Here is a 26,374-nt window from a genome sequence, read left to right on the forward strand (position 1 = left end):
CCGACCAAGGGGGGGCAGGGGGTAATGGTGCAGCCTGTGCCATTGAAATTTTTAGGGGGGTTGTTTTGAGGGGGAATTTTTCTCATTTTTTGTGGGGGGGCTCTTGTTTTGAGAGGGGTCTCCGCGATATTAAAGGGGGGTGCGCCCTTGCCCTTGGGGGGGGGCAGCCCTGACTTAGGAGTTTCAATTGCATTAAAAAGTTACTGTTTTTGCAAAGTAGTGAGAGTGGTTTTTGGTGTTTTTCCAAAAGATTCGCATTGAGTTTATAAACACCCTTTGCCGTCCACTTGAAAAATTCGAAATGCCCGAAACAAAAGTGAAACATGGAAACAAGAAGAAAGAAGCAATAAATGGAAGGAGTTAGAATTAAAGAATTCAAAGGATGAAAGGTGCCAAATTTTGAATCACACACTTACATTAATATTTTATATTGCTACTATTTCCCAAAAGTTGAGAATAAATTTAAAAAGATTTCTAAAAACTTGAAAAATTGATAATCAAACAGTTTCGCGTTCATATTTTTATTTATCCCTTTTTTTTATTATTATTCTTTAAAATCATTTTATATCATTAGGGTTAGAAAAGGGGGCTTACGGAATCGAACCCCCCTCCCCCAAACAAAGAATTTTTTAACCATAGAAAAGGAATAAAACTAATCATATGCGCCCCTGAATTTTTTTTTTTTTTTTTTTGAACCCCACAGCCCACTTCAGTTTAATCTAAGCAGTTAACTAACTCGACGTATTGAAATATTTTGCATATTTTATGCCACATAACAAAAAACAAACGACCCATTTTTGTTTCTTTATACACCATTTATATTTAATTAGCTTTCTTCCAAGTATTTAGTCTAGTCTAAATTCATGCAATGTTATTGAAGATGTTGTTCGGTTGTTCGATTCGTAACAACAGGACCAGGTTATACATTTTGAAGGATATACCGTATTTTCTCATATCAGATTTTCAATATCTCCTGCCTGGTCTTTTCCGACATGCTGGAAAAAACTAGGAAAGAAAATTATGTTAAATTTAATGCTGCAAATAGCTTAACTTAAATATAACACGAATTCTACACATTAATTACCTTATTAATATTAATAAATGGCTTACATTCGTTTAATATTAATTAATAAGATTTTTATTGTTTTTATTGAAAAGATGAAATTGGTTACGAATAATTTTATAAAGCGCTTAATTTAACGGAAGCAAACGTTTCTAATCCGAAAATTAAAGTATTTTGCTAGGAAGTAACGAACTTAATTTAGATTTTTCCATTCAATGAATAAAAACTTTACTTATTACTCTGAAAGAAATTCAAAATAATTTATTTATGTAAAAAATTATAAATGAATCACAATTACAGTGATTCCTTCTGAGTCGAGTATATTATATCGAGTAATCAATAACGAAACACGCATTAATTTTATCTCACTTCTTAGATAAAACAAATGAAGAAAATGTACATTTGTGGCAGTGGGAAGCAAAGGGATGTAAGTGGACATTTTCAAGTTTTGAGTAAAACGCGTTTAAATATAACATCCTGGTAGGCTTTCATATTTTTTTTTTTTTTCTAAATCATGCTGTACAGCAGTATCCACTAAAGCTACTAGTACCATCTCTTGCCCCAAGACAGAGGACACGTTCACCTGCTATTTGTATTGGTTCTCTCTAAATTTTTAATTTAGCCACTTACATCCCTTTGCTTCTCACACACTGCCTCATTTGACCTTTATTAATTAAAATGATGAACCTGCTGAAGTGTTTGAGCAAGCACAAACTGTTTTTCGCAGCGGAGGGAACGTGTTTAAAAACTGGCACGGTGGCAACTGACATCTCACTGACCTTAGAAGAGAATAATTATTTGTACCAATGTGCCAAATGCAGGGGTGCCCACCTACGGGGGAGGGGCATGGTGCAGACTGCGCCTTTGAAATTTTTAGGGGGGGGGGTGTTTTGAGGGGTATTTTTCACTTTTTTGGGGAGGGCTCTTGCTTTGGGAGGGGTCTTCGTCATATTTAGAGGGGGTGCGCCCTTGCATTTAGGGGGATGGGCACCCCTGGCTACATGCAACATCCATCGCGGAATGCAAACTAATGCGACAAAAATACGTAAAAAAAAGTCTAAAATATGTAGATATTTCAAGCAAATAAACAAAGAACTTTTTCAGCACAAATTTATATGTTTGAAAAAAAAAAAAAACTATATATTTTTTTTACTTAAACAATTTACGCAATTTATTTATTTGAAATCCAGATATATGAGTTGTTTTTTGTTGTCAATACGTTTCGAATGGGAAAAAAAATTGTATAAAACTGATTTCCGTCTGAAAACGAAAAAAATACTTGATGAGTTTTTGCGAGAAGTTAACAAGAGGAAACAAAATAAAAGATAATACCACTTCCTTTACCTCAGAAAATGTCATAGTCATAGACATCTTGTTTTCTCTGAGCTTTCAGAATCGGCTTTCGGGTATCATTTCAAATTGTGCTGTGGAGTTTTTCCGCATAATCTGAGTAAACATTTGAGTTGAAGCACAATTGACTGGTGAGAAATTATACAATATTCTAACTTTAGTACTAAAATGGAGTTAGTTTTTTTAAAAAATGTCATTCTTATTTTTACCATTCTAAAAGAAAAATGTTGACATCGGAAAGTTGTCGATTACGCTATTTTCAAAGTGCTTAGAATACTTTCGAACTTCACCAAAAATTTTTGAATGTTGCACAGAAAGGCTCAACTTTTGTAGTTATGATGTATTGCAACAACTTATCTGCTTTCAAGTCATTTTAAGACTACTAAATATTGCTATAATGTAAAGAGGAAAATTAAGTTCAATGCGTTTAAAATTATTTTTCCTTGCTCTCTCATGTACTTAAGTACATGATGTACTTAACTTTGTACTTAAACTTTGATGACATTGTAATTGTGGTACAAATTGATGACATTTACTACTCAAAATATTTGGTTTTCGTTTCAGTTGAAGTTGAATGTCCATTTTAAGTACAGTAGACCTTCGTTTTACGCGGGTTTATTTTACGTGGTTTCGATTATACGCGGCTAAAGATTTGACACCTTTATTTTATTTTATGCGGATGAGTTTCGGTTTTACCCGGATGCGGCAATGCAAGCAGATAAAATTTTCCCCTCTTTCAAAATCCTAACTCCTATAGATTGCAGATTACGCGTAATCAACTGCATTTTGGCGTGCTAATAATCGAGCTTGGGCCACTGGGGACATTTTATGCGATTGATTCCAGAGCTCTTTCCAGAAGTAAAGTTATTAAACTCACACAGTTCAGAACTCACTGAAAGAAGAGCTTTTAGGAGTGACAAAGAAAGACAAAACCAACGAGGATACCGACGTCGGTGACGCACAACCAAAAATGTTCACATTGAAAATTTTGAGCCATTCCTAGACAACAGAAATGATCTTTCTGATTTGTTAGTGAAGGAAGATTCTATCATGGAAATGACGCAAGTGATCATGGATGCGTTAATGCTCTGCAAAGAATTACAGAGAAAAATTCTAATGACTGCCAAAAGACTATCATTGTCAGCTCCTCTTTATAAACATAAAGCGAAATTAATTTATATTTTTTTATGCATGTTGTGCATAAAAGTCGATAAAAGTACACATTAAACTTATTATACAATTAGTCATCACTAGAATGAAGTATTTTGTTATCTATGGAACCAAACCCCTGTTTTAGCACCAGTATTAGGTCTCAATTTACGCGGTTTCGATTTATACGGCATTTCCGTGGACCGTAACCCCGCGTAAAACGAGGGTCTACTGTATTCTGATTAATCATTGTTATCCCTAGTAGTAAAGTTAGAATTTACCTTATGGGGCATGTAGTTATAATAGTCTTTAAATGCTGTATTGCAGTTGGAAAAAAAATATTTGGGGGAACGCACCCCACGCAAAAAGAAGTGTTGATTTCGTACCATAGTGACTCTCCCCCCCCCCCTTCAATTAAAAGCGAAAACCCGAGTTGTTATCTGATTCTATAATATTTTAAAGGTAGGAAACTAACTCAAAAAAATACATGTTTTCAATTGTCGACTCTCCTTCATAAATGCATGCTTGATAATTTGCATCTTTGTCTCCATGTTTGATTAATTGCTTGTTTTTTGCAATTGTTTTCAAACTTACCTTGTGCAGATTAATCTTTTACAGTTGCTTATCAGATTTATCATGCTTAACGTTATGACTCGTTTAAGCACAGTGATTATACTACTGAAAGAGTGTTTAGTTTTTTATTTTATTTTGATATTTTGAAATGATCAATGGTTTTCTCTTAGACAAATAGCAAATTCTTATTTGAGTTTTGTTGGCTTTCTTTTTTTTTTCTGTTAAAACACTAAATTCCCATCATGCGCACGTATTTTTAAAAAATCTGTTTTTAAGAGAAAAATAACTTACTGGGAGTTTTAAAATTTATCGAATTTTTCTGAAAACGATAAGCATATTATTAAAATGAAAATTATTTCTGATTCTGAAATAAATAAATAAATAATATTATTTATTACTATAACAACAGCAGCTTTATATTTTGCAGAGGAAGACTTAACTACAGTGCGTTTCGAAATAATAGGATAAAAACATAATAATTGTTGGAAAAACTTTTTTTTAACAGGTAGAAAGTATTTTATGATTTATACCAGTTCATACAAAGAAAAAGATAATGCGTAGGTAATATTAAAAGCATAGCGAGTTTAAATAAATCAAAAAAGTTTAGAAACACTTGTTTCAAAACGATAAGATTCAGAATTTAATTAAAAAATTTTCTCCCTTTTCATAATTAGTTCATAAGTCCTCTTCGTCATGTCTTCTATTAGTTCCGGCTTTTTGCCATTCGGTTCTAAGAGTCTGTTTCAAGTCTTCAGTACAATTCTACGGCCTTCCGTATCCAGGCCCGACATTGGGGGGAGGGGGAGGGAGGATCAGGGGGCGTCAATTATCCCTTGACCCTCGACCAGGCTTTGAAAAATTAATGTTTTTACACATAAATGGGAGTGGTTCCTGTTGTTTTTCGATAAAATTTACAATCCTTGCACCCCCCCCCCCCGGAAAAACACGAAATGACGGACCTGCTTCCACCAGCAAACATTGCTCTTGCGAATATGTTCCATGTGTTTTCTAACTGGTTTAAGGCTGGGCTGCAAGGTGGTCAATCTATTACATGCACACCATTATCTAGAAACCATCCAAACGTAGAATTGGCAGCATGCACATGAGGCACATGAGCTCTCTCCTTTTGCAACACGAAGAACGGGCTTCCGAAATCCTCAGAATTTGAGGAAAATAGTTTTCAGGCAGCTCTTGGGGGTGGGGTGGGGAGCCAGCTTTCAAACGATTGTACATTAAATGCTGTAATATCAGTTTTTCCTCCTCATCCGAATTCAGGACATACCAGTTGGCCATACGCCACGCTTTGAACGGGAGTCCCGTTTTCAGGTAGCCTGTCCCTTTGTCACGTCACAAACTTGAGGGACGCTGAAATGTCCCATTTTCGGAAATATAAAACTGAATAAAACACTGTGAATATTTCAGCCAAAAATCGTTGAATGTAATTGTGTAAGCATTTTTTACCAATAATTTGTATTCTGCACGAACTTTCGCATGATTACTTAATATATTTTATGTTTTCCTGACCCTAATAAGCATCAGTAAAAGGGTCATGAATAGCTTCTGGACTTTCGAATCAGTTCAAAGCAATAGGGTAAAGTAGCCACATATCGTCCCTCTATTCTTTTGGTGCTCTGATTAGTGTAGATCAATTAATTTAAATTGTTACGATCAATTAATCCAAAAAAAATTTTTGATAACATTACCAACTAAACCGGTATAGTATCTGAGCTTAAACACATTAAACGCAATTTTTTTTTTCGTTAAAAAAAAAGTTTTTTAAAAATGCACTTGTACCAGAATGGAAAATTGGTGTCCTAATTTTGCCCCCCCCCCTCTCTCCAGTACACAAAAGACGTAATAATGGGTTATAAACCTGGTAATAAAAGTAATTACGGATTAAGAATTGTGAGAAAAACATCCCAAACTGTGCGTATTTTTTCAAAATACATCATAAATTACCAAGTGTAAGATCGATTTTTCAAGCCTCCAAATAACGTCACAAATTATTATTACCACTATTATTATTATTATTTTTTTTATTTTGTTCTTTTCTGGAGCACATTTCATGTTTGCAACAAGGTACATTGAGGGCAACGTACCTATATTTCTACATGTTTGTCTTCATAAAAACGTTTTTGGCGTGTAGGATACTCTGCATCAACGTTTCTATTCCTATCTTGGAAGGGGACGAAAATAGGAACATCATATTCACTAATATGGCGGCTTTCTGTTCTACATGAAGTGAACCTAAACGTAGGAAAGCTCTCCGACGAATGAAAGATCATTCATTTTACAACTTACCCCATCCTTACGAATATGTCAAATACAACAAAATAAAAACATTTTAATTCATCCAAAAGAGTATTTACAGATAGTATAAAGTTAAATCAAGGTTTCAAAAATCAGAAAAAAAAGGGCTCCCAAACTGCAACGTAGTGGGCTAAACTCATGAAACTTGAACAAGTAAATTGTGTTCTTGACTGCAACCGGGAAAAAAAAAAAATCACCGATGGCGATACCTAGTATCAGACCAGAGAAACTTAGAGAGACGAAATTGGGTGTGCGGGAACAAAATATGACTACTTTAACCTACTGGTGGTAAAAGTAAATTCTGTGCAATCTTGCAAGACTTCAACTCTTATATAAAAACATCATCCATTGTACTTAAGTAAATTTGTGCCTTACAAAATGTGTAAAATACTACATCAGTTTTTCGTTCATTTCCGCTCTTTTCTGTAATTAGCAAATAACATGTATTTAATTTTACATGCATGTATTTTAATTACAATTATGTGATTGAATTAATGTATTTACACGTATGTGGGCGTTTGTTTTTTTTTTTTTTTTTTGGTGACATGACAGGGGTGCCCTCAAAGGGAGTGTATGTTAATGGAAATTTGAAATTTATTGGCAATTTATTGCCACTGAAATTTATTGCCAATACATCAAAATAGTTAAATACACCAGTGTAGCTAATGTAATCGTATGTGTATCACATTTTGTTCTTGCGAAAATGTCTAGCTTTGAGCAGGATTAGCTACCTACATGTGCTGTAATTTCTTTAAAAAATCTTAAGATTTAAATCGGAAGAATTCATATTCCTAAGATAATTCTTAAGATTTTACTCTTAATACACTTGCCTTCATTTTGCCGTGGACAATGTAATAGACTAATTAGGGCAGTTGATCTGCGGAATAATATCCTTTCTCTCTCTCAGGAACGGATTTATAGTCTATTCGAGGGGGTGGCGGTTGAAAACCGTAAAAGTCAGCCCCAGACCAGTCACGTAAGGAGGGGGTGTAGGGAGTCAGTGTCTCCCCCACCCTAGAGCTTTTGTTTTTTTAACAAAGTGAACATTTTTCGTTTCGAACATGTGGCTCATAGAATGTGAGTCCTACTCTGGTTTTATACAGAAAATAAATGCAAACATTGTAAAACAAGCCGCTAAGAGAAAAAGGTGGGTTTTGATGTTTTTTTAAAAACATTTAAGAAGGAATATACCCATGAGTCTCCCAACTTGCTTCAAATGTTCATGCTTTGAAACTTTGCTCTTTTCTAGCCTTTCAGAAGAGATTTAATCTCTAATATAACGTTCCCTTTATCTCCAAATGAAAATAATGGCTATAAAACTGTTGAAAACAGAACAATTAAGGGCCATTTTCAAAATGTGGAGCGTGTAGGGGGGAAAACGGCAGTAATATTTTGATTCAGGGGTTCATTTTACATAAGAATCCGCAAGAATTATGTCAAAAGCATTTTGAAGTTTTCTTTATTTATTTATTTTTTAATTATTATTGCCGCGGAGTGTTATTAAACTTTTAGAAAAGGGGGGGAGGGGGCGAGCTTGGGTTAAAATTAAAATGTGGGTAAAGCCGTCCATCCTCGACTACACTACTGTCTAAAAAACTAATTTAAAGCAGATTTATAGAATTTACTTGATTATAATGGTAGCTATTGCTAGTACTTTCTTAAAATTTCATATTATTGTTTTCAGAAAATGACGGTTACGGAGGGAGCGGTCACACCCACCCTAGTATATCTGCCTCTGCGTCTCTCTATTCTCAGTAAGTGTATTTTACTCTTAATACAATTACTGCTTTCATTTTGCCGACGACAATGTAATAGACATATAAAGGTAGTTGATCTGCGGAATAATATCCTGTGTTGAATCAACCTGAATTCAGTTGAACTCTGCCTTTTTTACTTCATCTACAATTTCAACTTGAACTTGAAGAATATACGCTTTACCTTTTTTGAGGGGGGGGGGAGAAGTTAGACAAAAAAGTGGCAATTATTTAAGTCGACCCACTTGGCAATTGACCTAGTCAGGGATAGCCGACCAGTCGACCCGACCGGTCTTGTCAATAGAAAAATTCTGACGGGGCCCTTTTACGGAATAATTACATTTAATTTGCGACAAAAAAACAGAATAACAGTGAATTTAAAAAAACGTAACACAAGTTTAACACTGATACATTCTTTAAGCGCAATTTGGTGCTTCGCCCTCGCCGGCAAAAAGTTCACTACCTAATGCTAAAAAATCTTTGGTGACTTCAGCAGAAGGACAAAAGTGAGAAATCAGACGACCTCCGCCCAAAAAATTTTAGAAATTAAGACCTTAAAAACGCAGTTTTAGTCAGGAGAAGAGGTTCGGGAAGGAAAGAGGGTTCAATGACTTCTCCCGGAAGATTTTACAAAACAGACGCCAAAATCAAAATTTTATGCTTTTTTTTTTTTTAAAATAATATTAAGGGAAAGGCGGTATTGATTCTGGATGATCATTTACAATGTGTTTTTTGAGGTCCCATTACCTTGTTCCTTTCTCCTAAATAGTTGGTATAAGGAACAGTTCGTATGGCTGTTGATTTGAGACCATTGAGCAGATTTCATCCATACGACTGATATTTTAAGTATTTTCCAGAAATTTGTTTGGCACAAGTAGTTTTTGAAATAAATGTTGTTAACTTTAATTACGGAAACTTTTAGTGAATTTAAAATTAGTCAAGCTTCAGCAGCCCCCCTCCCCACCCCACTGATTGGACGAAAAACAGCTCCACACCACAAATTAAACATCAGTTAAATATTAAATTTGAACTTTTTATTTTAATTCATTTTTTCAGGGGAAAAAATATTTTGACTCGAAGTACCTGCTAGTGCTGGGCCCGATTGAACCCAATCGTTCTAATCTGCATAAGGCCTGCTGTGGCCCCTGCCTATGTACACATACACACACTTAAAAAAATGTTTACTGGACGAATCGCGATATTACGTATCACTGAATTCGAAACCAGTGAGTAAACAACATTCTTTCACATTGTCCTCTCACTCCAAATATTTCCATAACAAACAAAAGTGATATTATTCATGATTTGTGTGTGCTTTTTAAAAATAATAGATAAAGTAATTTTCTTTATTTTACGGAGGAATGGATTGAAAAATATTCAATGGGATAATTAAATTCATTTTATCCCGTTCGAAGGGGCACGTCCACCTCCCCGGCTGAAACCAGTGGTGTGTTCTTGGAGAAAGACGTGTCCAGAGGGGAGCAAGGGAGGGCAGCTGTCCCCCTTCCAACCACATAAAAGTATTCTTACTTTGCTAAACGACCTCCCCCTCTCCCCGGTCTAGGAAGATTGGGCGCCGACTATTGGGCGCCGAGCATTTTGGGCGCCGAGCATTTTGGGCGCCGGGAACTTTGGGGCCGAGTTCTTTTATGCGCCAGGAACTTTGGGCGCCGAGCATTTTGGGCGCCGGGAATTTTGGGCGCCGGGAACTTTGGGCGCCGAGCACTTTGGACGCCGGGAACTTTGGGCGCCGAGCATATTGTGCCCAGTATTCCCGGGGCCTAAAATGCTCGGCGCCCAATGTTTCCGGCGTCCAAAATGCTCGGCACCCAATGTTCCCGGCGGCGAATTTTGAAACGCTCTCAATGCTTACGTTACGGTAGCTACCGGTTAGTTAACCACGTGACAGCTAATGATCACGTGCTCCAATCAACTGCTTAGAACGGTAACCGGTTGATCATAGAACGCTGGGGTTAGTAACCGGTCGACCGGTGTGGTTCGTCGAACGCAAGGAATGCTTGCGTTCGCCGAGCTCAACTGGTAGCTACCGGTTAATCGATCACGTGACATCTAATGATCACGTGCTTCATATTAATACGGTAACCGGTTGATGATAGAACGCAGCGGTTAGCAACCGGTTACTCAGTGGTCGACCGGTTAGGATCCCCGAACAAAACCAATTGCAGTACATTGGCGAAATGAGAAATAAAAACGAGCGCGTTCTATTAAACAGCATGGTAACCTGGATACATTAAAGCAACCCCGTGTAAAATGTAAACAGAGCCGCCCCTTTAAATTGTGAGGTAGAAATTGCAATGCGAAATATTACTGTTTAAAGTTTTAGTTCGTTTTAATTTCACGATTTACTGTTTTTTGTGTTGTGAAATATTTCCGTTTTCGTAGGGTTCCTTCTGAATCTTAATTTACGTCTGTATTGTTGTTATGTTTGGAAAATTCTGCTTGCTGTAAATATTCGCAGTAAACTCACATTGAAAGAGACGCAGAACAGATTTTAACATGGTAGATAATACATGCTGTTTCAAAATGAGTTTCTTTGACTGTTGATTTTTTTTATATACTTGAGAATAGTAACTGAAATACAATCTGAGTGCGCTTCTCTTATGTTGTTGATGTTTTAATTTATTGGTTTTCTCTGAACAATATGTTGAAGATTTTGGTTATTTCATAAAGTTTTTTAACAATAAAAATGTCGTGAGAAAATCTGTAAAAAATACTACCATTTAATGATCTAAGAAATACATTTTATCTCAGGAAAGAATATAATCCTTTTCATTTAATTTAATTTCTCCTTCATCTGTCTCAGTTTTTAGTTTTATAAAAAAAAATAAAAAGGGGAAAGGATGGGTGGGAAGATGTTGAGTCACTGCTCCTATGCTCTGTGGGGCTCGTGAGAATTTGAGCGACCAGTGTCAGCCCTTTGCACACTCCCCCCCCCCCATTTCCAAGAAAAAAATTAAAATGACACGTTTGGCTACCACCAACTACTCGCAATCAGTAGTCATTGGCCCCAGGAACTGTAAGCTTTTCCATTTCGATTGTTTTATGCTCCGAGCTTGTATCACTCCTTAACTGTACTAAATCATCATAGTGGAATAGGTGTGAGTTCATTTGTATGCTAATGATAATAATATATTCAGAGCTCTAAAAAAAATTTTTTTTTTGGCCTTGTTAATTTTGCCTGAATGAACTGATAATTGATAACAATTTGCAGATTGCACCAAAATCTTAATTATAATAAAATGTTCCCTATCAAAGAAGTTTACAGCAAATATTGTATAATTGACTTTGAATTCATAGCACATGTGATAGTTAAGTTAGAGGGGGGAGGGGAGTCAAAGTGAGTGCCCTTGGCTAGTGCATTCTTGCACCTTTTGAACTTGTTCGTTTCCGTTTTTTCCTCTTACATTCATGGCATGCGAAAAATCCGGAAAACTTGCAGAAGGGGTTGCTATTCATATTGTATTGTAATTAAGTCTGAATTTGGAGCACTTCAGAAGTGATTGGTAGTTGAAGGAAAGGTTTCCAAACATAACAACAATACAGACGTAAATTAAGATTCAGAAAAAACCCTACAAAAACGGAAATATTTCACAACACAAAAAACAGTAAATCGTGAAATTAAAACGAACTAAAACTTTAAACAGCAATATTTCGCATTGCAATTTCTACCTCAAAATTTAAAGGGGCGGCTCTGTTTACATTTTACTTGGGGTTGCTTTAATGTATTCAGGTCACCATGCTGTTTAAAAGAACGCGCTCGTTTTTATTTCTCATTTCGCCAATGTACTGTAATTGGTTTTGTTCGGCGATCCTAACCGGTCGACCACTGAGTAACCGGTTGCTAACCGCTGCGTGATCATTAGATGTCACGTGATCGATTAACCGGTAGCTACCAGTTGAGCTCGGCGAACGCAAGCATTCCTTGCGTTCGACGAACCTCACCGGTCGACCGGTTACTAACCGCAGCGTTCTATGATCAACCGGTTACCATTCTAAGCAGTTGATTGGAGCACGTGATCATTAGCTGTCACGTGGTTAACTAACCGGTAGCTACCGTGACGTAAGCATTGAGAGCGTTTCAAAATTCGCCGCCGGGAACATTGGGCGCCGAGCATTTTGGACGCCGGAAACATTGGGCGCCGAGCCTTTTAGGCCCCGGGAATACTGGGCACAATATGCTTGGCGCCTAAAGTTCCCGGCGCCCAAAGTGCTCGGCGCCGAAAGTTCCCGGCGCCCAAAATGCTCGGCGCCCAAAGTGCTCGGCGGCCAAAGTTCCCGGCGCCCAAAATGCTCGGCGCCCAAAGTTCCCGGCGCCCAATAGTCGGCGCCCAATCTTCGGCGCCCAATCTTCCCATTTCGCCCTTTCCCATATACATTGTGAAAAAGTTTTTACTTATATGTGCCTCCCTCCAGACCCGTTATGACAGTTTTTCAAGGGAAGAGGGGGGGGGGCATACACTTAATGCATTTTGTAGGGTAAAATAAGAAAATACATATACAAATCAAAATTAGATTACTTCCAAAATTTGAGGGAGAAGGGGCAAGTTCTCCCCCTACCGATTGCCCAAAGGACGGACCGTCCCCCCCGTTTCACGTAGTTGAGCTGGATGCACCCTTGTTTTTAGGGAGAATAGGTTTTACAGAGGGGTGCCCACTCCCTCCAAGAGCAACGGCGCCCTCCCTAAATACTACAAAGCCCCCAAGAGCAAGACCACAAAAAATTAAGAAAAATATAAACCTTCAAATCTCCCCTAAAAATTTCAACGTCGCAGTCTGCACCATGACCCACCCCCTCCTAGGTGGGTACTCCTGGCTTACAAATGCTAATATAAGAGCTACTGTTGTTAACGAAAATTGGGAAGAGGTGACGACCAAATAAGCTAAAATTAAAAGATGGGAGGATATACCGCCATTAACCCTACTCAACTGGACAATTACATTTTCAAGCTTATATATTATACCTTTTATTGCATATTCCTACTTTATTGAAAGGTTTTATTTCGCGTTTTCTTCCATTTCTAACTTTAGTAGATCTTTCTTCAGTTCCCAACTTTTCTTTGCACATTTTCTATCTAAATAACGAAAAATAGGTTAATTAAATAGAACACCACGCGAACTTACCAACCAATCATCTGAAACGCTCAAAATATTTTTCAGGATGAAATAAAATTTTTTTTCATTCCACATTATTTTTAGGGAGTTATCCTTAAGCGAAATGTTAAAGTTAAAATTCATAATAAATAAATAAATAAAAAAGTAAATTAATTTGAATTCTGAAATTTTGAATTCAAATTATGTGTTTCGCAATCACGAGTTGCGACAGCACCCTACTCAGTGGAGTTACTGTTTCTAAAAACGGCTCCTGCTTCCCTCCTCCTGGGCGGTTACATGTGTATAGTTGTGTGTGTGTGTAAACCTGTGTGTATGGATGTAGGTGTGTGTATGTGCATGAGAGTGCGTGCGTGCAGGACATGGACGCCACCGACCAGGAGCAGCAGATTCCGGGGGACAGTGCTGTGCTCAGGACGGGAGGAGCCGCGCCTGCAGAGGACGGTGGGCGGTGGTGCTGCCGGGGCCCCTGATCCAAGCTGAAAAAGGAACCGGACATCAAAGAGACGGTCAAGTAAGAACAATAAGCAATCGTGATTGCTCAAAAAAAAGAGACTCATAATCTGGATTTCCGGTTGAAAAAATACATATTTTGTGCAGGAAAAAAATACATAATGTTACTATGTCTATTGTAACTCTGCATTAATATTAATGAAAGAAAAAAAATGTCAGGCGTGGAAAACTGATGAGTTTTCGTACAACAGCTGACCATTAGAGATTGCTTCTTCTTTAAAGGTGGGAAAAATAAGATCAGAAAACTGAATTTCTTCACTGAATAAAATATCATATAACATAACTTTCAAAATCATAAAAAGGATTTTACTAGTATGATCGAAATAGTTTAGTATTGTTGTTATTTATTATAATTTTTTTTTTTTTAAATAAGAAGATGGTTTTAAAGGGGGCGTTTTTAATTTGCAGTTTGGCTGCATCGCTTAGCGTTCCAATTGTGAGTTGTCTGCTCTCAGGGTTGCCAGACGTAGTATTTTTGATACTACGGTAGTATTTTTTCGCCCCAAATTAGGGGCGTAGTATTTTTTGTAGTATTTCGCTAAAATATGGTTTATATGTGATTTTTTTTTTATTTCGAAAAAAAAGAGAGACAAAACAAATTACAAAGTTTAAATATTTAAAAACAAAGCAGAAATGTTGCCAATTTGAAGAAAAAAAGCGGTAAAACAAGTAAAAATGTAGTGGAACAGGAAAAATGAAACAAATAAATATATCTATCTATCAGTGTTAAGATTCATATACATATATGTATTTGGTAATACTGTAGTTTTATAAAATGTAATGTAGATGGCGCCAAATGTAGTATTTTGTAGTATTTTTTCAGAGGAGGTGTAGTATTTTTCTGCTTCAAAAATCTGGCAACCCTGTCTGCTCTATTTATATTGGCGATGACATAAATGAGGAACTAAGATGTTTACACTATTTGAAGAATTCCGTAACAGTTATTTCTTTTGAAAATATTTTTCATCTGTAACGTTAAGATTACTTGTTGACTCTTTAACCTGAGAGGGACACGCGCACTTTTTTTTTTTTTTTTTTAGACGATCCTGTGAAGTACCGTTTTTGTACTTTTTTCATTTAAAAACAGGTTTGTTAAGTTATTGCAGGTTTGTTAAGTGCACCATTTTGCTGTGATTTTGTTACCTGGTTAGTCATAACTTTAAGAACATTTAAAAAATTTTTCTAAATGTTTAAAAATGTCAGAGGATAAAAAATCCAGCGAAGAACAGTCCACTGTTGTGTCATCACAAGAGAAACGTGATACCATAGATTTTCAAACATTTCGTGATGAAATCCCAAACGTTTTTCAAGAACGTGCTGTTGCATTCTCTAAAGATTCTGATAACATTTCTATAGACTTAGATGGACATACTCCTGAAGTTCGGTCAGATACTACTCCTTTAGCGCAATCTGTAAGTAACTCCCCCTTTTGTTTTTCGTACTTTGAGAAAATGTTTTAACTGTTGCAATGCTAAATTCAGGTTTTTAAATACATATTCTAAGTCACTATTTTATGCAGATATTTTTTATGATTGTGTTATTCAAAATACATTTTTTAACTGTTGTAGCAATAGAATATTTGCACATTCGTTTGATTGAATATAGCCTCACTTTAATTAATCTGAATGTATTGACATAAAAGACACATGAAAAATAAAGGAGTTATGCTGCTTTTATTATTAGGATTTTAAATAACCAAAACATGGAAAGAAAGTAAAGCAGACAGACCATTAAAATGCTATCTATAGTTGGTTCAAACCTAACCTGACAGCGTTGTAATGCCACAATTAGGATCTGTGTAGCCTTCACAATGTTGCCAGGTTAGGTTTGTCCTAATGAAATAGGTGTTAAGAGATAGTTTGATAAATATTGTTATTTTTGTCAAATGTTGAAATGCTCATTAAATCGGTATTTTAAAATCAGTAAAATTTTGTTACAATGAATAACTGTATTCATAATTTTGTAAATTACAATTGTCATTAAGAAAGTGCATGATATTTGTTTCTGTTCATACATACCAAGGTAAAACATTGCCAGTAGGGATGCAGTTTGCATTAGGGATGTCCAACCCATGACATGCCTGCTCCAGTGTGGCGTGTTTGGAGTATTACGGGTGGCACAAGAAGACTCACTGAAAATTTTTAAATTAAAAAAATACATATATACTATCATGTTTAGCAGGATTATGAGATCATATCGCTATCACAAAGTTTAATTTTTCATATTAATTTGCTGCTATTTCTTCCTGTTAGGTGATTGAGAAAGACTCATTTTGATTGGCAATAAATCATTCCAACATGGTAGACATGTTCAGGGGTGCCCACCTCCCCTTCGAGCAAGGGCTCACCCACCTAAAAAGCTCAAAGTTTCTCCCAAAAGCAAGACCCCTCCCTAAAGAAGATAAAAATTCCCCTCAAAACACCCCCTAAAAATTTTAATGGCGCAGTCTGTGCAATGCCTCCCCCCCCCCTTGGTGGGCATTCCTGCATAATGTTTAAATTTGAAGTGTCTCAAAGAGGATATATTCTAGTTCAGTGAAATCCCTTTACAATGAAAACCTATGCAACCAAATTTCTGTTTTAACGAATTTTCAGTTCGGATTTAATCTTAATTTCATTGCTTTGAATTCCATTTCAACAAAATCCCTTTGAGTAAACAGAAATTGCATTCTCTCGCAGTTTGTTAGCCTAAATATGCAGTTGTTAGCCATCATTGATAACAGTAGTGGAAGAGACGGGGGTTCGCAAATGCTGCCCGGTAGTTTGTTTAAAATCTAAGTTTCAAAAAGGCACTTCTAGGTTACCTTTGGTGATGTAAATTGAGGAATAAGTTTCACGGACCTCCCTCTCTTTCCCTGTAATAACTACGGTCCTATCTTTTATTTGTTTAAATGCGGATCCCCTCCCCAGCCCCCTTCTTTTCTGAAGCTATTTTAGTGCTTTGGTTTTAAACGAAAAATTTTCAATTTCCATCGAGATATTTTCATTTACTTGAAATACAAGTGTTTTCCGTCCCAGTAGAAAAAATTAGATTTTGGATTGATGCAGTACTTTTCAGTGATACTTTGAGTACTTTTTTTCCCCATATTATTTTATTTTTTAGGTTTTGGTAGGGGGAGATATGTTGGCGATAGCAACACTCCCTGTATGAATATCAAGAAAGTCCTAACTGTTATTATCATTCAGGGTATGGAAGAATGATTTATTCTCTTCCACTACTAGCTGTGATGATACAGATGTGAAGATACCATTGTATTTTGTAATTTCAAAGTAGGAATGTGAATACAGTAGAAGACCGTTATAACGGACACCTTGGGACCAGAGCTTTTGCGTTATACAGGTTTTTGCGTTATATAGATCATTTCACTAATTTTGAAACTAATATTCAGAATATATCTATATATTAGCACTTCAGAATGAGTTTTATCTGCAATGAGTATTAAAGGACCAATATTATACAAATACAAATACAAATACAAAAGTGACGACCAGCAACAGGCTCTGGGCCCAGCTAGACTGGTCCTAGTCAATTTACAATCCCCAGTGAAGATCAATGGCCCTCTTAAAACTGTCTACTCCTTTGCTCATTACCACCTCTTCCGGTAAGCTGTTCCAAGGTTCCACTACCCTGCTAAAATAATAATTTTTCCTAATATCCAAGTTAGCCTGAGATTTAAATAGCTTAAAACAATGACCCCTTGTCCTGTTTTCAGTGTTGTCAATTAGTTGTTCACAAATAAATATGTTTCACAATCAAAAGAAAGTGCATTATCCTGCACTTCTGCTGGCTTCATGGTTTGCATAACAGCTGCATTTTCAAGAGCCATCTGGTATTTTCTATTTACTGTAAGTACTAATTTTCCCTTAAAAGCTTTGAATTAAGATGGAAAGATGAGAAACTATTTCAAAATTTGATTTTCCTTACAATTTTAGTGCTTGCAAAGCAAAACAGAGGGCTTTTTTAAACTTCAAAACATATTGTTTACTTCTGAAAAGTTGTGCGTTTTATAGAGAATTGCGTTATATAGGTCGGCGTTATAACAGTCTTCTACTGTATACTGTATATATATATATATATATATATATATATAATATACTTGGCTAATATATATATTTACTTGGCTTTTTAGTTTTGCTGCGTTGTGCATCTATGGGCTCTTGGTGTGGTCTTTTCAATATTTTTCACTTTTATTATTATTATATATATATATATATATAAATATATACTGCCAAAAAAAGTTAAGTTCTGGTCTGGGGGCGGCTTCAGCCTCATAGCCCTACTAAATCAGTACAACTAAAATGACAAATGCATTTAACATTGTTAATTATGTTTATTTTATTTAGTTTTATTATTTAATTGTGTGTGTGTGTTTTTTTTTTTTTCAGTCTTTATTGCTTGCTGCAACTCTAGTAAGCGATGCAAAAGAAGGTCGCCACTCAGATTTCATTACAAATGATCAGAGTGTTCGGTAAATATCGGTGCAGTCTATTGCTTATTTTCTTATAAATTAAAAATGATACAGAGTGAGATGATATATATTTTTTATGTTTATTTTTTATGATGTGCATTCAATTTTTATCCTTTATGCAGTGGCGTAGCTAGACCCGACTTTCGGGGGTTACTTTATACATATCTCTCTCTCTCTCTATATATATATATATATACATATATATATATATATATATATATATATATATATATATTTATATATATATATATATATATATATATATATATATATGTATATATATATACAGTCGAGCCTCCATATATCGAACTTCCACATATCGAAATTTTCTATATATCGAAATCTCAGCAAATTTCAATGTTCATTACATAGAAAAATTGTTTCTATATATCGAAAAAATCTCTATATATCGAAATTTTTTCGAGACATTCGTAGATTTTTTTTCCTTTTTAGACTGTTTGTCTCATGAAAAATGAAGGTTAGGGGAGAAAATTATGTTTACTAAAGGTTGCTAAGAAACTCATAAGAAATCTGGGTTTGAGGGGTGTGTAGATAGGTCGTTGTTCCGTTCTGGAGTACTTAAATTCCCTCAAGTTTATTTCAAATCTTAGTTGTAACCAGTAACACTGTAAAATCAGTTTCAAGTTATCCTTTTTGTCTGTTGATTATCATTCCCAGTCTTTTCAGCTTCAGTAAAAATCGTTCAAGTTAAGTAGATTGATTTTTTACTTTTCTCCCGATTATATTGCCAAAATGAAAATCCCCTCATGTTGCGAATCAAGTTGAACTGCCGAAGAATAAAGATGTATGAAGGCACAAAAATGTAATTTCTGTTAATTTTTCAGTTATTAACTTTCGTTTAATCCGATGCTCGTATAAATTAGAAATTGGGTTTCATGCACGAAAATTAGCTTTAATTTTAATGTTTTAGGAGATTTTTATGATAAAATAAGATCGTTTCTGTATATCGAAATTTCTATATATCGAATTTTTTTCCGGCAATTTGCTACTTCGATATATGGAGGTCCGACTGTATATATGTGTGTGTAATCGCTTGGAATTTTTTCCTTTTCTTCTTTTTTTTTTCTTTCTCTTCTCTCTTCTTTTTCTCTTTTTTTTTTTTGAGACTAACTTTTCGGGGGGGGGTTTTGTCCCCAAAACCCCCCCCTTAGCTACGCCCCTGCCTTTATGTACCATTAATATGAGCTAAGTTCAAAACAAGTAGTAACTAGGCAATATTTTGAAATCAAAAGATAAAATACCCTGTGGGTTTGTTCATTTAGGAAATTAAATTTCCTTCTTTATAGATAATTTTCTCCTTATTCTCCATCTCGTAGCATGAAGCTGTTGGATTTTTTTGCTTTGCATGAGTGAAGAAACTGTCAGTTATCTGCAATTAGTATTTCATAACAGGGAGTCCTACTGAATGTCAGTACAGTACAGAACCTTTTATCCGGGAACCAAAGAACCGGGAAACCTGAAAACCGGCCGCTTTTTGCCAATTTTCCCGCCATTTTTAAAAAATACACATTTTTGGCAATTTTTGAAAAAAACTAAGAATTATTTTGAAATACCTAAATAATATGAACGGTTTTTTAATAAATATCATATTAATAACTTGAATACGAAATAATATAACTCCGGAAACTGTTTACAAACACGAACTTCAAAGGGTTATCCTTTACGCAGGGCAAAATTTTCAAAATATTTTCTTGAGTTAAAAAGTACGTTCGTGAGTCTGAGATTTTTGTGTTTTATTCCAACTGAAAGATAAGGAAATGAGTATTGTTGCATTCTAATGCAATATTGAATGACCTATAATTAAAGCCATTTAGAGCATAAGTGACTCACAAAAGTACGGTAAATGTCGAAAACCAAATTCGCGAATTTTCCGAATAGTTAATCATGCAATCTAGAAATCTGTTAAACACAAGACTGTAATAAGGCTTCAAGAACTCATAAATCAAATTTTTATTGATGTTAATGAAATGCAAAAGCATTAGTTATCAATAACTACCATAATTGCAAACACAAAACCTTTACAAAAAAATTATTAAAAAAAAAATGTGTTCATGAACACAAATTCTTCATACACTATAGTAGAAAAATCGCACATTTATATTCAAAAACTTGTGTCTTGCTCTTTCCTTCATTTTCCTTCGATTAAAAACATTGAAATATTGCGTTTTTTTTTTCTCTTTTCCAAACTGAATGTGATGGTCTCATGTCTTATGAATAACTTAAGTTTTTTGGTGATTAAATTATTCTCTCACTATTAGTTTTTACTATTTCAATATTTATAAGCAATTCTAAACTGTTTTCTTCTTATTATAATATGCATTACTATTTATTATAATAATTTAAGTTTTATAAACAATCGGCCAATAGCGCTTTTTAGCAATCCAGAAAACCGGGAAATTCAGATACCCAGGATAGCAATGATTCCAAACTTCCTGGATAATTGATTCTCTACTGTACTGCATTCTATCTTCCTTAATGCCTCTAACCTCCTATGAGCTGCAATATTTTTTCTACCTTTTCACAGGGTTGTCTTCCCAAAAATAAAATTGTTTTCTATATTTTTACACTAACTGTATGAAGACAGTATTTTATAAACTCAGGCAGGTTATGCACTAGCGTTAAAATGCTCTACCCCTTCTGTATTGCAGAGAGTTATTGATCTGCCTCAATTTCTTGAGTGAGCTCTGTGGAAGACAAAAAATATTACAATATGCCAGGGTGAGTGTAAATAGCCACTCGATGCATATTTGGCCCTCTTGCCTTATGGTACTTTTGATTAAAACCAGATTTCAAATAGCGAGGTCTGCAAACCAAAACCCACCATCACAGTGTGAGTGCATGGAACCAGTGCAACCAACCCCCTTTCTGTGGAAAGAATATTTTTTTGATCCCAAATATACTCCCCCCCCCAAAAAAAAATAATGATCATAGTCATTTGCTACTCCCTCAGAAAAAAAAAAGGGAAAAAGCATTTTCCACTCTGATTGGCAAGCATTTTTAGAGTTTTAGAAACTTGCATGTGCAGATTTTCTTTTCTAAAAAAAGAAAAGCTAACTATATGGTTTAAATAAGGAAAAAAGACATCTTGTAAAAAAATGTGCAAAAGAAAAAAAACAGTTGCAGCGAGTAATTGTCTAGACCCCTTTAAGTGAAAACGGAAAATGCATTCCTCATTTTCATCCTTCTGCTTTTTTAACTCCTACAAAATGGCCGATGAAAACTTTTTTGAATGTGGGGAGTTACTAGTTGAAGATAAGAATTTTTAAATTTTTAAGTGAAAAACCAAGTTGAAATAGTTGTTCATTTCAAAATCTGTTCCTGATGTGCACTTTTGACAATTATAAAATTTCAAATCTAGTAAAATATTGAAGACTACTTTATTGATCGTAATTCATAGTGGTCTCATAGTACATGAATAAATGCATGTAGCGTACGTGTGTGTAATAGTGAGAGTTTCTAGTGTAATTATTTTATAACCTTGATAACTCAAAAACTCGATATCTTGAATTTTTTTCCAGTCCCGAGAGATTTGAGATATTGAGATTGTATTGTACCAAAAAAGTCAATTTTACAAACAATCATAATTTTAAATCGGGAATGCTGCTTGCTAATTAATTCAAAAAGAAAAATATACAACACTGAAATTCACAGATCAAAACCAAATTCTCATACTTTGAAACTATGCACATGCACAATATTGAACATATATCAAAGCGACCTTCCTTGCTTTTTGATTTGAGAAATGATTCAGAACTTCATCGCAGTTCAAGTTCTTTAAAAGTTTGTTCTCCAGTGCTATAACTCTGAGATTATAGTTGCCCATTGCAATGTTCTTTAGGAGTGCTATTTGACAATCAATTTTAAAATAAGAGTGTTTGATGAATAGGTAGAATTTTACCAATAATAAGTCTTTGTTTGTCATGTAAGATGAAAAACTTTAAAACAAAATGTCTCTTTGCAACCGCATGCAAGGGCGCCTATATAGGGCGGCAAGTGGGGGCTAGAGCCCCCCCCCCCTTAGAAATTAGAAAAATTAGAACTTCCTTGCTTTTAGTACTTTTTTCATTTTAGAAAGGTGAAAACATTTCTTCTCCAGTCATTAATGAATAACTTATTAAAAAGTTCATATTTTAATGACTCTAATCTGTCCTGAAATCGGTTTCCATGGGGTATCCAGCTGAATCATGGGGAAAGTATCTGAGCCCCCCTAACAATTTTGCATATGGACACCCTTGACCCTATGTTAACGTCTGAAGACAATCGTTTGCAGAATCTTCGATCTTGCTTTCGTTTATTAATGATCAAAGTGATGAAAGGTTCATTCTTAAAAATATTGCAGTTTATTTTAGATTGATAGACAGGAAAATGGGCAAAAATGCTTTGAGACGGGCCTCCAATAGTGTAAACATACCCCTGATGTCAGTATTTGCATATTCTCAATTCAACATGCTCTTATAATTTCTTATGATTGTTCTTTTTTGGCGAAGAAGGGGAGGGGGGGCGAATCTATTACACTTATATAAACAAAAGGTTGCATGTACCGGACGATTGACGTTTGTTTCACCATACGCTTCCACACTCCCTATCATTAGTGAGAGCAGAACATTTGTTTCTTTGCAACCACTCAGGCTAAAAGAAAATTTTCTCCTTTGCAATTTTGCTTTTCAGAGGTTTTCTTTTTGTTTGTTTGTTTTTCCCTCTTTTTCTTTCTTTTTTTTCTCTCTTTTTTTCTCTTTTTCTTTCTTTCTTTTATTTTGCATCGGTGTCGGTCTCCCCCGAGGCCCGGGCCTGTAGTTTTGGACAAAGCTGACATCACTGCTCATCGGGCTTGAATGGGAGGCCTTCTGAAGAAGACCTAGGCCCATAATGAGCTGTCGCGCCAATGTTTCTATTGTTGATGAAGATATAATAGTAATAAAAAGTAGACATGTGTTTTTTTTTTCTTTTAGTTTGTCATTGATTTTCTTTTTCTGTTTTTTCCTTGCTTTTAAACTCATCTTACTTTTCATGATTTAGATTTTAAATAAGTTTTTCTCTTTTAGACTGTACCTTATCTATCACCATTGGGGCTTTAGTTACATGTTGTATTTTTTTATTGTCCTTCATCATGCAATAGCCATATGTGAAGAACCTGCTGTAGATGGTTTCCTTCTTCCCTATTGGGTAAGCAACAAATTATAAATGATGCTTTTATATTATTTTTGTAATTTGTACTTTTTTGATTTTATTTTTATTTGATAGAATAATGTACATGGGAACATCATCTTTGAAAACATTTTTGCTGTATGACAAGTATTTTTTTAAAAAGTAGTTTTTAAAGTTCAAGCACAGTAAGCAGCACATAATTAATCTTTTGAACACGTTTGCCACCTGCTAGGAAGAAATGTCTCCATTCTGCGACAACAGAGTAACTTGATGATGACAATTAGCACTATCTCCATCTAACATGCCAAAGAGCAGCAATCTTTCTATGTTTATTTTTGCATTTTGGAATTCTGTATTTATGTTCCACAATTATTTATTATTTAATCATTCCACAATATTCAGTGTTACATATAGGAAATTTTACAGGGAAATTTTGAAATATTTGTATTTTTGTTCTTCTGCAATAAATACAAATAAGGGCTGAAAATAATTTAAAACATTGTTCCATGTATTTTCGTATTGAAAAAAAGCAAATACCATACATACCATACCATAATAGCAAATCAGTCGATATTCTGTATAAGTTAATTCCCCTACTTTTAGGAGGAAAGTCAAGGAAAAAATCAGGAATGTTTTGATACAATTTTTGAAAATTAGTGTTTAAAAAAAATAAAGAAAATTAAATTTTATAAAAAAAAAAAAAACTTATGATCGCAAATGCATGATTTTTATACTTTGCAGTAGGTATCTGCATTTCTGCAGTGCGGGGGCACGTCCCAAAATAGCCCAAGAAATTGAAGAAAAAATTGAAAAAAACTTAACACTAAGACTTATTAACGTTACAAACATACACTGCTGGCCTCTGGGGAGGGGCCCTATAGATTTTGGTTGAGAGGGGCCCAAAATTTATAGATGAGGGCCTGGTTGTATCCATATTGCATTCTTTAATGTGCATCAATCTCTATGCCTTTAACTGTAAGAAAAATCTTAAATCTAATGTTTCTCCCAGTTTGAGTAGTGAGTAGGTTACTATAATTACACTATTTGACCAAAAGTATTGGGACACTTTCAAAAATTCACATTTTTAAGGATTTCTCGAGACTAAGAAACCAATTACTTTGTAACTTTAGTCGCATAAAAGATATATTGCAACTGTCATTTCCATTGAAAGTCATATCACCCATGCATTTAGGGGATCAGCAACAAATTGAGGAAAACAAAAATGTTTTTTGATCATGGTTCATCAAAAATAGCTGAGAATGAGCTGTAAATTTCAGAAATCAGTTACCTTACTATGTAAAATTATTTTACATACTTTTGAGGAAGTATCAGAAATTATTCAAGAAGAACACTTCTTTCAGAACATCAAATTTTATTTCAAGGTTTTTGGCTCATAACATGCAAAGTTTTCCATCATAACTTACCAAACTTTCAGAAAACATGACTGCATGAAAGAGAAGTATAATACTAAAATTTAAAGTTAAAATGTAGAAATTTTGATGAAATATGATCGTTTAAAGCAATTAATTTTTCACTGTGCATGCGCGAAAGATTGCAATCTATAACTTTTATAATCCAAACCCCAACTAGATTCTTCAACTCATAAAAAAAAATTCCAATTCAATAGCCTAAAAATTCAGAAAGTTATCAGTGATCTAATGAGCCGAATCTGCATAGCTCTTGGATACTTGTAAGAGGTCATTCGCATGTTTTGCAACACTTGCTTGCAATCGGCCAACCGTAATTCATGAGAAAAACCGATTAATTGCTGACTTCCTCTTATACTAAAGAACTGAACCCCATTATCTTCCCTGTGTTTGAGATAGGTTTGAAATAATTAAAGGGCCATCCATTTCATACTATTTTGACCTCTCAAAGGCCTGCAGACATGCATCTAGGGCAAGTTATATAAAAAGCATTCACAACTGTTATTTGTCTTTTGTTCCTTAGCCCACTTAAAATTTCGTTTTCACACAAATGTAGTTGTTTCTGAAAATTGAATTTCATGTTTTCATGGAATACTAAAACCTTTTTTCCTTTTCATGTTTTTTTTTTTTTGGGGGGGGGAGGGTTCGGGAGAGGACACTATAAGTTACCTCCCCAGGTGTCACCCATGCTAGGTACACCACTGAATAAGCTATAAATTAGTGCCCCTTGGACAGAAATATAAACAAATACCAAGAAGCTTGTTACAGCAACCAAGACCCTTTTTCGCCCATGTTAGACCATTTGCCTGGAATAGCCATAACAAAGTTGAATACCGTAAATCTTTTATTGAGGCTGTGATTACTTCCACACTGGTGGCTAAAATTTAATTTATCACTGCAGCCTGCAGCATTTTTATCTGACAATATTCTTTACATGTAAGGGCTCAAGTTCACATTTTTGAAAATCTTTTTTCTTTTCTATAGGTGACTATGTGTGTGGAATTTGCTTGCATGTTGTTCTACCTTTTCCGACTTCTTCATTGTGCATCATTTTTACCACCTGAAACATTTTGTCGTGACAAAAAACATATTTTAGTCCTTGCATCTATGCTTTTGACAGCTATTGACATGTGTTGTTACATCGGTATGTTGAACACAGGATATGAAAAGTTTGCATATCGCTGGTCACGACCTTTAAGGCCATTATTCATGGTCAACTTTAGTGAAAGTAAGCAGGTAATAATGTTTTCATCGATATTTTTTTAATGCTGTCAATAATGTATGTAATGTGTAATATCTCAATAACATATCTTGTAAGCAAATATCACTTACTTTAAAAAAAATTAAATTTTTGGTTTGATAATGGGTAGAAGTAATTGGAACTTTCAAGTTTCTGAATATTTGCCTTAACACGTTCTACACCACGCCAGTTCCTAGACTTTTCGTGTGTGTGTCTCACCAGTGTGTGTAT

General features: G+C 35.0%; 1 protein-coding gene across 1 annotated transcript in view; it reads left to right on the forward strand.

Moving 5' to 3' along the window:
* Nucleotides 1–14,744: 14,744 nt before the first annotated feature.
* The window catches only part of LOC129231852 (voltage-dependent L-type calcium channel subunit alpha-1S-like), a 43,974-nt gene continuing 32,344 nt past the window's right edge, over nucleotides 14,745–26,374 (forward strand). The window contains exons 1-4 of the mRNA XM_054866234.1: nucleotides 14,745–15,254; nucleotides 18,228–18,310; nucleotides 23,374–23,494; nucleotides 25,888–26,139. Of these exons, the coding sequence (XP_054722209.1) occupies nucleotides 15,039–15,254; nucleotides 18,228–18,310; nucleotides 23,374–23,494; nucleotides 25,888–26,139 (672 nt within the window). The 5' untranslated portion in view covers nucleotides 14,745–15,038. The remainder of the gene's footprint in view (nucleotides 15,255–18,227; nucleotides 18,311–23,373; nucleotides 23,495–25,887; nucleotides 26,140–26,374) is intronic.

Source organism: Uloborus diversus, chromosome 10 (genome assembly GCF_026930045.1).
Source record: "Uloborus diversus isolate 005 chromosome 10, Udiv.v.3.1, whole genome shotgun sequence".
NCBI lineage: Eukaryota > Metazoa > Arthropoda > Arachnida > Araneae > Uloboridae > Uloborus > Uloborus diversus.